Source organism: Somniosus microcephalus, chromosome 17 (assembly GCF_052327205.1).
Source record: "Somniosus microcephalus isolate GS21.2 chromosome 17, FLI_Smic_1.0, whole genome shotgun sequence".
NCBI lineage: Eukaryota > Metazoa > Chordata > Chondrichthyes > Squaliformes > Somniosidae > Somniosus > Somniosus microcephalus.
Window position 1 is genome coordinate 19712313 of NC_141003.1, and position 12231 is coordinate 19724543.

A 12231-nucleotide genomic window follows, 5' to 3' on the forward strand; every position below is an offset into this window, starting at 1 on the left:
TGCGCTCCTCCAATTCTGGCTTCTTGCGCAGCCCCGATTTTAATCGCTCCACCATTGGCAGCCGTGCCTTCAGCTGTCTGGGCCCTAAACTGTGGAATTCCCTCCCTAAACCTCTCCGGCTCTCTTCCTTCCTTTAAGATGCTCCTTAAAACTTACATCGTCACCTGTCCTAATATCTCCTTCTGTGGCTTGGTGTGAAATTCTATCCAATAACGCCCCTGCGAAGCGCCTTGGGCCATTTTACTACATTAAAGGCGCTGTATAAGTACAAGTTGTAGCTGTTGTTGTAAATCCTTGCCCCAAAGGCATTTTTTTTTAAATGGAGAACAGAAATAAAAAGTAAAGAAATAATTTAAAAATAGAAAAAGATTGTTTTACTTGGAAAGGCCGAATCTTGGTTACACACATAAAAAGCTAAGTGATGTCAATTTCATGTCAGTTTCTGGACAGCCCTCCGTGCATCTGAAACCATGTCGGGGACGGAGGATTAGTTTCAACGTGGATTAATATATTTTTTTAAAAGAGAAAACTTTGGAACTTGTGGAGACTTATGCAAGGACGTGTGTTGTGGTTCTTGTTTAAGTTTTGCAGAAAAGTAAATGAAACAAAGTTCACTATTGATATTCAGACAAGTTATTAACCAATGTCGAACTGAAGATAACAGGGTGCTTGAGGTTTGACCTGAATTAAACAGCAGTGCACACCCTGACTGGGGAGGATTGTGTTGCTTCCGGGGAAGGGGGCAGGACACTGGGGCAATCACGTGATAAAGGCATATCTCAGCTGTTGGCAGGTCTCTTTGCTCAGGACCCTTCCTCTATCTGCTTTCAGTCCAGGGGCTTGTGCCTAACTCCCGAGAGACGCTTTAAACCTCGTCAGAGTAACTGCTGTGCTTTCCAAATGAAACGACATCACTTTGCGGGGGGAGCCAGAACAAGCGTTAACGATTGAAGAACAGGCAAAGTCAACTTTTGTACATTTTCGACCTTAAGGGACTTCACAAAAATGCCGCTAGTCAGGTCACTTTCGGTGACCTCTTTAAACGGGCTCCCTCTCTGGGAAGATGAAAATTTACCCGTGGAAGATCTAATGTTCTTTGAGGTTTCTTGGGAAGTCACCAACAAAGGTCAGTAATCGGCTTCAATTGCAGAAACCCCCGAAGCATTGGTAACCACCCGCTCCCCAATGTCTCCAGACCGTTAGAAGATTAAAGATGCTAATTTGTTGTCGGATTTTACAAGAACGCTTAATTTCTAAAATGGTTTATCTCAGTCTCCCTTTTTAATAGCCTATAACTGGCGTGTAAATCCTTAATTTCCCAGCCAGCCTCGGTGTTATCAGCTTTCTGGACCTCTGGCCTTTACACGTTGCTCATTAACTTCTAGCCAGTTGCCTCTGGGTGAGTGAGGGGCTGGAGCGTGTAGGTTGGTTTGGACAACGCGATTGGTTTTCTAGCTGGGAAGTTGCATCGTCCGCCTTTACTCTGAGTTGTACAGAATTTGGCATTTCAGTTAGATTCATGTAATAGAATAACGTTCACAAAGCCTGGAACTGAATCCATGACCTCTAAATGACGAAGGGTTTCGACCTGAAATGTTGACTCTCTTTCTATCTCCACGGATGTTGCCTGGTCTGCTGAGTTTTTCCAGCATTTTCTGTTACTTCCATGACCTCTAACCCTTCCACAGATTGGGTTATAGATGGATGTTTGTTTTTTTTCCTTTTAGACTGATTTATATTTAAATATTGATGCAATTCATTGACTTTTATAGGAAGGAGCAGGAGTAGGCCCTCTCAAGCCTGTTCTAGAGCTTCTGCCATTCAATTAGATCATGGCTGATCTGAACTCGACTCCATTAGTTCTCCATATCCCTTGATGCACTCGCCTAACAAAAATCTATTAATCTTTGTTTTGAAAATTCCAGTTGTCCCAGTATCTGCAGCCTTTTGGGGGCGAGCGCGTTCCAGATTTCCATTACTTTTGTATGGAAAAAGTGCTTCCTGATTTTCCTCCCCGTGTTACCAGCAGCCTGCTAGTGAATCTGTTTTTGAGGTGCTCAACCAGATTGTTAGTGAAGCTGTCCCGGCTCACTTCCCCGAGTTGGCCCTCGGTAAGCAGGGGGCTAGCACATGGGTGGGAGTTCGCATGGTCCAGCCAGTCATAAGCTCGTGCGGGGAATACCCCTTGTCCTGGTCAAAAGTTGACAAACTGCTCTTAAAAAGCTGACACAATCCCAGCCCCCACCCCCTCTTTCCCCCCCCCCCAAAAAAAAAAATTGCCAATTCAAATAACAGGCCTTTACAGTGACCAGAATAAGTTAATTCTCTTTTATTACATGGCATTACAAGATTTTCAGAATCCCAGTTCACAACTTGGGACCACTTTTTTTGCTTTGGAAAAACAAACCTAAAGCCCTTGCTTACAACGTGATTCGAATCATAGGAGCTTACAGCACAGAAGGAGGCCATTCGGCCCGCCATGCCTGTGCTGGCTCTTAGAAAGATCGGTCATGCTTAGTCCCACATCCTCGCTTTTTGTCCGTAACCCTGCAAGTTCCTCATCCTCAAGCACCTGTCCAACTCCCTTTTATAGAATCAGCTTCCATCACCTTTCCAGGTACAGCGTTCCAGATCCCGACAACTGAGTGGGGGAAAAAAATTCTTCTCTTCTCCCCTCTAGATCTTTTTCCAATGATTTTGAATCTATGACCTTGAGTTTTTGACCAACTCACCAGAGGGAATATTTTATTCCCCTATTTACTCTATCAAAACCTCTCCTCATCTTGTGAACCTCTATTAGGTCACCTGTTAACCTTCTCTGTTCCAAGGAGAACAGTCCTAACTTTTCCAACCTCTCCTCATAACTGAAGTCCCTCTTTCCTGGTATCATCCTGGTAAACCTCCCCTCTACCCTTTCTAAGGCCTTTACATCTTTCCTGAAGTGTGGGGCCCAGAATTGCCCACAATACTCCAGCTGAGGCCTAACCAGTGATTTTATAAAGTTTTAGCGTGATCTCATTGCTTTTATATTCTATTCCTCTATTTTTTAAACCCAAGTAAGAGTTCAGGGGGACCTTGGGTTTGTTGTAACCTAAGTTTCTGGTTAAGGCCAACATATCTGACACTTGTATTGCATCTAGGAAGTAGTAGCAGTTTGTGGTAATAACAAGTGTTGGAAATACAGGGTTCACTAATTCAAAAGAAAGATCCAGGACGTGAGTGCAGAATGACTCGGGCGGTGAGTGGAGGAGCAGGCTGCTGTCTAGGAAACATGGCAGCCCAGAAGCTAGTGGAAAAGTGGAGTATAGGCAGTAATTCAGGGGACCAATGAGGCGTGCAGTTGAATCAAGGATCAGGTGGGAAGGGTGAGTGAGGATTGCACCAGGACAACATTGAGGTAGCTGATTGAAAGCTAGTAAACCGTTCCTTTTCTGGCTGCTCAACTTGGCGGTGTTGCTGAAGTCCAGCCCAGGAGATCAGTGGGCAAATGGAGATGAATCCAGGAAACCAGTGGAGCAGTGTATTTCACAACAGTGAAGGCCAGAAGCCAGCAAGAGGGTGAAAAACAGGCCAGAAGCAGGTGAGGAAGTGAACTTCAGCCCAAATGAGCAGAAGAGAAGAGCGCAGAAGCCAGTGAAGTTCAGCCCATTTGAGATGGAAGCGAGTTAGGTTGCTGTCTTGCCCAGAAGGTTGTTTCCAGAGGATCTTTCAGCTTCCTCTGTGCAACTGTCCCAGGGCAGAGTTGGCAACCAGCATTGGCAGGTGTGGACCAGAGCACAGGGAATTACAGTAACAATCCTCCGGCTGGGACTGTCCTCCTGATTGTAAACTCTTCAGTGGGAGTCCAGACTGGAAGGTTAGTGGCAGGAGAAGCAGAGTGGAGCAAAGGACAAGCAATCGGCCTATAATTGAGAATAGCAACAGAGCAGATGGCCAGTGTGGCAGCCCTGCCCCCTCTCTCTTCCCCTTCCCCCCCCCCCCCCTTCCCTTTGATGCCAAGACTGGAGGGGGGAGGGGATTGAGCTGCTAAGAAATGTGGGAACAATACTGGTCAGTAACTTGAGTTGCAGTTCCACAATGCAGGTAAGGACCACAATGCAACTCTGTTTGATAAAATACTGTGTTTTTTGAACTGCTTTGCATTCTGGTCTTTGCTCAAATCCATTGCTTTCCCTTCTTGGAAGTTCTAAGTGTTGATTTGGGACTGCAAATGCAGCTGGGGCTGGGGACTGCAAATGCAGTTGGGGCTGGGAATTGCTAAATTGTAGGCATGTGTGTAGGTCAGACCTTAATCTTTTAATTTCCTTAGATCAAAGATTAATTCCGCTGCAATACCTGCTTTGTATTTTTGCAACTGATATTTCTCTTGTGTAGACAGAGGGCACCAAACTGCTGCAAACGGCCGACTGTTGCTCCAGGATAGAATTCTCCCTCTGGCCACAAATCCTCCTCCTCGATTTTGCTATTTGTATTAGGATTAACATTTTTTGCCAAGTCCAAAGCAATTTGGGGACAGGATAAGGATAGGAAAAGTTAAGATTTCCAGATCGAATGTTCTTGTTTTATTTGCTGATAATGAAAATAAACTGAGAACTTAAATACTAATGTCTCCGTGTCATAAAATATATAATTGAACTGCAACCACTTCTCTACCTCTTCTCGGGCGCACACACAAACATCTCGGAAATTTCACAGGGTGGTGAGAATGAAACGAGAGATTGGATGCCTGAAAATATGGCTCAAGCGAAGGGAGGCTTTTGAAGGTGGATGAGTTGTAGCTGACCAAGAACAGCTGCCAATAGAGGAGAGGAGTGGGCAATGAAGAGTGCATTTCCTTTTTGGAGGATAGGAGTGGAAGGTGTATGCAGGGTACGTAAACCTAAAGGAGATTGATGAGGGATGGTGGGGCTAGGCCATGGGAGGAGTTTGAACATGCGGTTCACTGTTTTAAGTCAATTTGCTGGGGCACAGGAAGCCAGTGGAGTTGGGTGAAGATTCAGTAAAGGCGAAGACTGAGGACCACGGTGTTTTAGATGAGCTGTAGTTTTTGGAAGTCCATAAGGAGATCAATGGGAGAAATCAGGGTTTGAAGTAATTAAGATGCAACTTTTAGGGTTTTGCCATCAAGAGCAGAGGTAGGCAATCTTCCAGAGCTGGAAGAATGCAGTTTTGATAATGGATCAGATGTGGGGGAGGAAGATGAGCTTGGAGTTGAGCAGTACACCAAGGTTCCAGATCTCTGGGCTAAGCCTAAGACTCTGGCTATGGAGGTCAATTGAACTGAGGCTGGAGGCACATAAACGTTTGCAGGAAATGACTTTTGATTTTGCTGGTGTTTACTTAAAGGGTTCATCAGGTCTTGAGGTTGGACAGGCAGTTGAAAGAGGTCTATTGTCTTTAAGATTGGGTGTTGATTTACACTTTAGAAATGTCCAGCCAGTCTGCTGGCTGAAAAACTAATTAGGGTTGGTCAGACGTTTAGTTTATTAAAGGGAAGTGAGTCAAAATTAACACGTACGAAAATGTAGAATGAACATATACAATTTCTGTGAGTTTAGAGGTTATTGAATAAATAGAGGCAATGCAGTAGGAATCTCAAACCTCCACCAAATGATGTCTGCTGCAATCCACAAATGATATCTATCAGCCATGTAACTAATTATTCTGTTTTCAGTATTCACCACTAGACTACTTCTTTATCTTGATTGACTTGTGTGGGCAGGTGAATGCCAGTCATAACCTCAAACCTTAGATATTTATGTATTTGCATCTTAATGCATTCCAGTAATACTTCTAATGCTGGGAAAAGGAAATACTACTGGTGGAAAGGAAAATGGAATAGAAATATGAGGGGGGGAGGGGAGGCATGGTAGTTGTTTATTCCTTTATTGCTAACACCTCAAAGTTGGGAGCGAGCCTTTGGCTTAGTGCTAGCACTCGAGTCCATTACCAGGGTTCGAGCCCTGTTCTAGACAATCCCAGCGAGTGGAAACCAGAGCTCTGGCTCCAAATTCTGGGTTGCTATCCAGCGGAATAGTTGTGTCCTTTGGGCGTGGGTGGCCTCCCCTTCCCTCACCGTATGGGTTGTGTGTACACTATCGACTGCTATAAAGATGGTTACGGGCATGGAAGGAGCGTTAATCAGCCTGAAAATCCTTCTACTTCATGCTATTCTCCAATGGAAATGCGACGATATGAAAATGGCAACCAAATTTTCTACATTAACAAAGGACCTACCTAACTCGCATCAGAGTCCCTTGGTGATAAATGTCACTGCCTACTGTGGAACTGAGCTGCACAAAGATCCATAGGATTTGAGGCTCAATCCCTGCTTTTAGCTGATCTCAACTGGGATCAACTAGCTGGGGGTGCTAACATTGGGCTCCATTGGGAAATGCATGTGTGTAAACTGGCTTGGTTATGGTGCCACTCAAGGCTGGCCAGCCCATCACCACTCCTCCCCAGGCTCACACAAGACTGGCCATTTTGTGAAGTACTCTAGGGCAGATTGTGAACCAGCCTGAATCAATATCTTCAGGAAAGGAGAACAAATTAGGGGTGGGGGGGTCAGTACTCCCAGTAGCGCATAACATCAATATGTTGGGCAAGTGACTCATTCCCATTGCGCTCATCTCCAACAATGGCAATTAATTTTGATTTAACTTTCATTGTGGACATAGCTAGTCACCATCAGGATTCCATGTCCTCTCCCTTTTTTAAGCTTAGCACACTCTTTAAATGTCTTTCCTAGGTGATGTGCGCTTATAAATTTAAAGAATATTAAAAAGCTGCATGCAAAATTTTATTCTGATCTCGCATGTAAAAGCAGTACTATTGCATAATGTCAGTTCTGCCATTCTGAGATCTGTCCATCAGAAAGATAAGGAAGAAAAGTTGCACCTACGTTGCGCCATCAATTCTCTAGCCATCTCAATTCACTGCCTGGGAATTACTACTTGAAGTGTTGTGTAGACAAAGGCAGCAGGTGATTTTTCACAAGGCAAGATCCCAGAAAGAGTGAATGAGATCATGGACCATTTCAACAAGTCCTCTGGATAGACTTAAAATGCTCTAGTAATGATGTATTCTAACAGCATATTACTTGGTTTTAAATTCTTTCTTTCAGTTGGTGGTATCTACACTGTCATCCAGACGAAGGCCAAAGTCACAGCAGATGAATGGGGAGAGAACTATGTGCTGATAGGTCCATATTATGAGCAGAATGTAAAGACGCAAGTGGAAGTGTTTGAGCCAAGCAACCCGGCCATAAAAAAGGCAATGGAGGCCTTGAGGTATTTTGGGTTTCAGGTAAGGGCTACCCTGTGTCTGGGGGCAGGGGGGTGGGGAAGCAACTTGCTCATGTTCAGTGTCGATTCAATAGTAAACATTGATTCATGTAACTTCATAACCATTGGCTTTATTGGAAATGGGGGCAATCTGGGCAGTGCAATTTCTATATTTTGGAATTTCATCCATTACCCTGAGTGCTCCCAATTCCTTTGAACATTAAAAGAGGTGGCTGCAGAGACAGTGGATGCATTGGTTTTGATCTTCCAAAATTCCCTAGATTCTAGAATGGTCCCAGCGGATTGGAAGGTAGCAAATGTAACGCTGCTATTCAAGAAAGGAGGGAGAGAGAAAACCGGGAACTACAGGCCAGTTAGCCTGACATCAGTCGTCGGGAAAATGCTGGAATCCATTGTTAAGGAAGTGGTATCAGGGCACTTAGAAAATCATAAAACCATGTTGACTCTGCCTAATAATGTTATGAAGGGGAAATCATGTTTGACAAATTTATTAGTTTTTTGAGGATGTATCTAGCAGGGGAGATAAAGGGGAACCAGTGGATATAGTATATTTGGATTTCCAAAAGGCATTTGATAAGGTACCACATAAAAGGTTATTACACAAGATAAGGGCTCATGGGGTTGGGGGTAATATAGTAGCATGGATAGAGGATTGGTTAACGGACAGTAAACAGAGAGTAGGAATAAACTGGTCTTTTTCAGGTTGGCAGGCTGTAACTAGTGGGGTGCCGCAAGGATCAGTGCTGGGGTGACAGCTATTTACAATCTATATTAATGACCTAGATGAAGGGACCGAGTGCAATGTATCCAAGTTTGCTGACGATACAAAGCTAGGTGGGACAATAAGCTGTGAGCAGAACAGAGAAATGTGAGGTTATTCACTTTGGTAGGAAGAATAGAAAAACAGAATATTTTTTAAATGGTGAGAAACTTTTAAATGTTGGTGTTCAGAGAGATTTGGGATCCCTCGTGCAAGAAACACAGAAAGCTAGCATGCAGGTACAGCAAGCAATAAGGAAGGCAAATGGCATGTTGGCCTTTATTGCAAGGGGGTTGGAGTATAAGAGTAAGGAAGTCTTGCTACAATTGTACAGGGCCTTGCTGAGACCACACCTGGAGTACTGTGCACAGTTTTGGTCTCCTTATCTAAGGAAGGATATACAGGAAACTTTCGTTTTAACCAGAGGTTAAATGTCTGGAAAGCTCTATCTACTGTCAAAATTCAGGAGCCGTTTCCTATAAGTTTTTTTACTTCTCGTTGCTTTTTTTTTCCAGTCAGGCTCTGCAAGGTCTAGCTGAAGCTGTTGCTTAGCTACAGAGACGCTTTTAAGCTGCGGCCGACTGTTTTGAAGCTGTAACAGGGTTTGTTGTTTTGCGGATACCAGAAAGTTTCCTGTATTTGCTTTGGAGGCGGTGCAACAAAGGTTCACTAGATTGATCCCTGGGATGAGAGGGTTGTCCTATGAGGAGAGATTGTGTAGAATGGGCCTATACTCTCTGGAGTTTAGAAGAATGAGAGGTGATCTAATTGAAACATACAAGATTCTGAAGGGAATTGACAGGGTAGATGCTGAGAGGTTGTTTTCCCTGGCTGGCGTGCCTAGAACTAGGGGGCACAGTCTCCGAATAAGAGGTCGGCCATTTAAGACCGAGATGAGGAGGAATTTCTTCATTCAGAGGGTTGTGAATCTTTGGAATACTCTGCCTCAGAGGACTGTGAAAGCTGAGTCTGAATATATTCAAGGCTGAGATAAATAGATTTTTGGACTCTAGGGGAATCAAGGGATATGGAGATCGGGTGGGAAAATGGAGTTCAGGTCGATGATCAGTCATGACCTTATTGAATGGTGGAGCAGGCGCGAGAGGTCATATGACCTACACCTGCTCCTATTTCTTATGTTCTTATTAACAAGTTGAGCATTAGTACAAAACCTAAACAATTGATTAAAGTTGGGGGAGGTGACTGAAATGTGAAATTAAAACATGCAGTAGGTCAGTCAGCGGCTGAAGGTAGATTAACACTCGAGGGTCTGATGAAAGGCCCCTCTAACATAGCCTTTCAAATGCTGACTAATTTGTACATTCTGATATTGAGATTTGCTGACTGGTTTTATTTGCTCTAAGTAATACAGTAAAATCAATACATGAAATGTAACAGTGATTTTATCCAGGTATAGTAATTTTATTCAGAAGTTGGATAAATGTATATAACTTCCAGTACCTCACTGAAAATGTTTTTCTGTTTCATTGATCCTTTGTTGTGTTTTGTGAAGCAGATGAGTACAGGAAAAGTTCTGATATCCGGCACCGACTGGACCGAGCTGCTGCCGATCTATCAAAACTTCCGGATAGACCAGCGCTAATGTTGAAGGATAGGAGGTTTTCATCTCCGTATCTGACAACAAACACTGTTGCTTAGCAACAGCTTGTAAACACTTGGCCCGTACCTTGGAAGCGTCTCTGAAGCTGTTGCTAAGCTACAGAGATGCTTTCCAGAGCCTGACTGTTTTTAAAAAAAAAAATGCTAGGAGAAGAAAAAAAACCTAACCAAAACGGCTGCTGATTTCTGCCATTAGATTGAGGTTTCCGGGCATACAACCTCCGGATAAACCAAAGTTTCCTGTAATGATATTTCATATCGCTTGGTCTTGTCATTTTCCAATTTGGACATGGAGGATAAGGGGCTAGGTCCTCACAAGTAAGGAGTGTGATGGAATATTCTCCACTTGCCTGGATGAGTGCAGCTCCAACAACACTCAAGAAGCTCGACACCATCTGTAACGTCCGTGTGTAATTGAGACACGGACTGCAGGAGTTGGTTATAACAGGTGTTTACTGAATGGAGACAAAACTGGAACTACTATACAAAGTTACTACACAGGCTTATATACAGCGGTGGTCACTACTGGTGCTGCAGAATATAGTTCCTTCTTCAAAGTGCATACACTACAATTCCTCCCCTTTTAGCTAAACAGTACATAGCATTCGATTAATAATTAAATAACATATTTACAATTACAGTTGCTATATACATTAGCTGAAATTAAACAATTATAAATTCAGTCTTTGAGGAGGCTTCCTGATTCTGTCCAGATAACGCCTCTTTGGGGTATCGGGTTCTTCTGGCAAAGTTGATTCGGGATCAACGTTGTTGTTTGGTTCGTCTGCTTCCAATATCACCGATTCTGAGGTAGATGCAATTGGTACTTCGGTTTCATCACCAGGTGTATCGGATCGTGGTGTGGATTTGGCGTTTTCCAGTGACTCTAGAATCTGGTCAGCATGGCATCTTACAATGCTCTCCAACGTCCACGGTATACATTAGAGGTCCTTGCCGTGTGCAGATCGTTCCTGGCTGCCATTTCTCTGTGTGGTAGTCCCGGGCCAAAACTGGTTGACCTATCTTGAAACTCCTGGTTGGCCTTTCATTCATATTCTGAAACTGCCTGTTCTCCACATCTCTTCTGATGCTTGGCTTAACCAAATCCAAGCGGCATCTTAGTCTTCGATTGAAGAACATCATGGCTGGAGTTTGGTTGGTAATGTGTCGCATTCCGGTAGGCAAACAAGAAGTTATCCACCTTGTGTTGTAGGGGTATGTCTTCATTACACATTGCCTTGATAGCCTTCTTGAATGTTTGCACGAACCTCAGCCAATCCATTGGTGGCTGGATGATATGGGGCGGATGTGTAATGCTTAACACCATTGTTCTTTAAGAACCTCCGGAACTCTTCAGACACAAACTGGTCCATTGTCGGAGCAAATCTGTTCAGGCAGCCCATTTCTGGCGAATATGGTTCGTAAGACTGTGATAGTTTTTTCTGTGGTGGTTGAGGACATTTTTATTACCTCTGGCCACTTTGTGCATCCACCGCAATTAAAAACATCGAGTCCACAAATGGACCAGCAAAATCAATGTGTACCCTTTGCCATGGAGATGAGGGCCACTCCCATGGATGTAGAGGGGCTTGTGGTGGGGCGTTTTGGACCTTCTGGCATCCTGTACAGCTCTTGGTCATCTCTTCGATTTCTCTATCAATTCCCGGCCACCACACAAACGCTCTGGCTAAGTTCTTCATTTTTACCCCTCCCAGATGACCCTCATGAAGCTCATTGAGCACTCTATCCTTCAATTTGGGTGGAATTACTACTCTGGATCCACACATCAAGGTTCCTCGGCACACTGACGGCTGTTCTCTTCTCGGCGAGAATGCTGGCAACAGTGGTTCGCCATGTGCTGGCCATCCCATCACCATTAAATCATAGACCCTGGAGAGTGTCGGGTCATTTTGTGTTTCCTTTTCTATGTTTGCATTCGTCACAAGTAGACATTTGACTATGGTCGAGTGGAATATCTCCACAGGATCCACTGCAGGTGCTTCTTCCACCATCGGCAACGGTAGGCGTGACAATCCATCAGCATTCCCATGCTGTTTAGTTCCTTTGTACTCGATGTCATATTGGTGTGCCCCTAGGAAAAGGGACCACCTCTGTAGCCGTTGTGCTGTCATTATCGGGACGCCCTTCTGGGGGTTTAAAATGGAGACAAGAGGTTGATGATCAGTTAGTAGAGTAAATTTCTGTCCGTGCAGGTAGTGATTGAACTTCTTCACCCCCCACACCAGGCTGAGGGCCTCGCTGTCAATCTGGGCGTAGTTACGCTCGGCTGAAGTTAACGAGCGTGACGCAAAAGCTATCGGCCTCTCTGAACCATCAAGGAATTTATGTGACAGTACCGCTCCAATGCCGTAGGGAGACGCATCACACGCCAGTCTTATCGGTAGTGATGGGTTGTAGTGAGCCAGTACTTCTCTTGAAGTGATTCAGTCTTTACACTTCTGAGGCCCGCTTACATTCATCGCTCCATTTCCATGCTACTCCAGTTTGTAGTAGGGCATTCAGTGGGTGCAGAATTATGGACAA

The 12231-nt window shown here is 44.2% G+C and overlaps 1 protein-coding gene across 1 annotated transcript in view; it reads left to right on the plus strand.

The window, feature by feature from the left end:
• Positions 1-632: 632 nt before the first annotated feature.
• gys2 (glycogen synthase 2) overlaps positions 633-12231 on the plus strand; it is a 61972-nt gene continuing 50373 nt past the window's right edge. The window contains exons 1-2 of the mRNA XM_086010019.1: positions 633-1126; positions 7127-7308. Of these exons, the coding sequence (XP_085866145.1) occupies positions 1006-1126; positions 7127-7308 (303 nt within the window). The 5' untranslated portion in view covers positions 633-1005. The remainder of the gene's footprint in view (positions 1127-7126; positions 7309-12231) is intronic.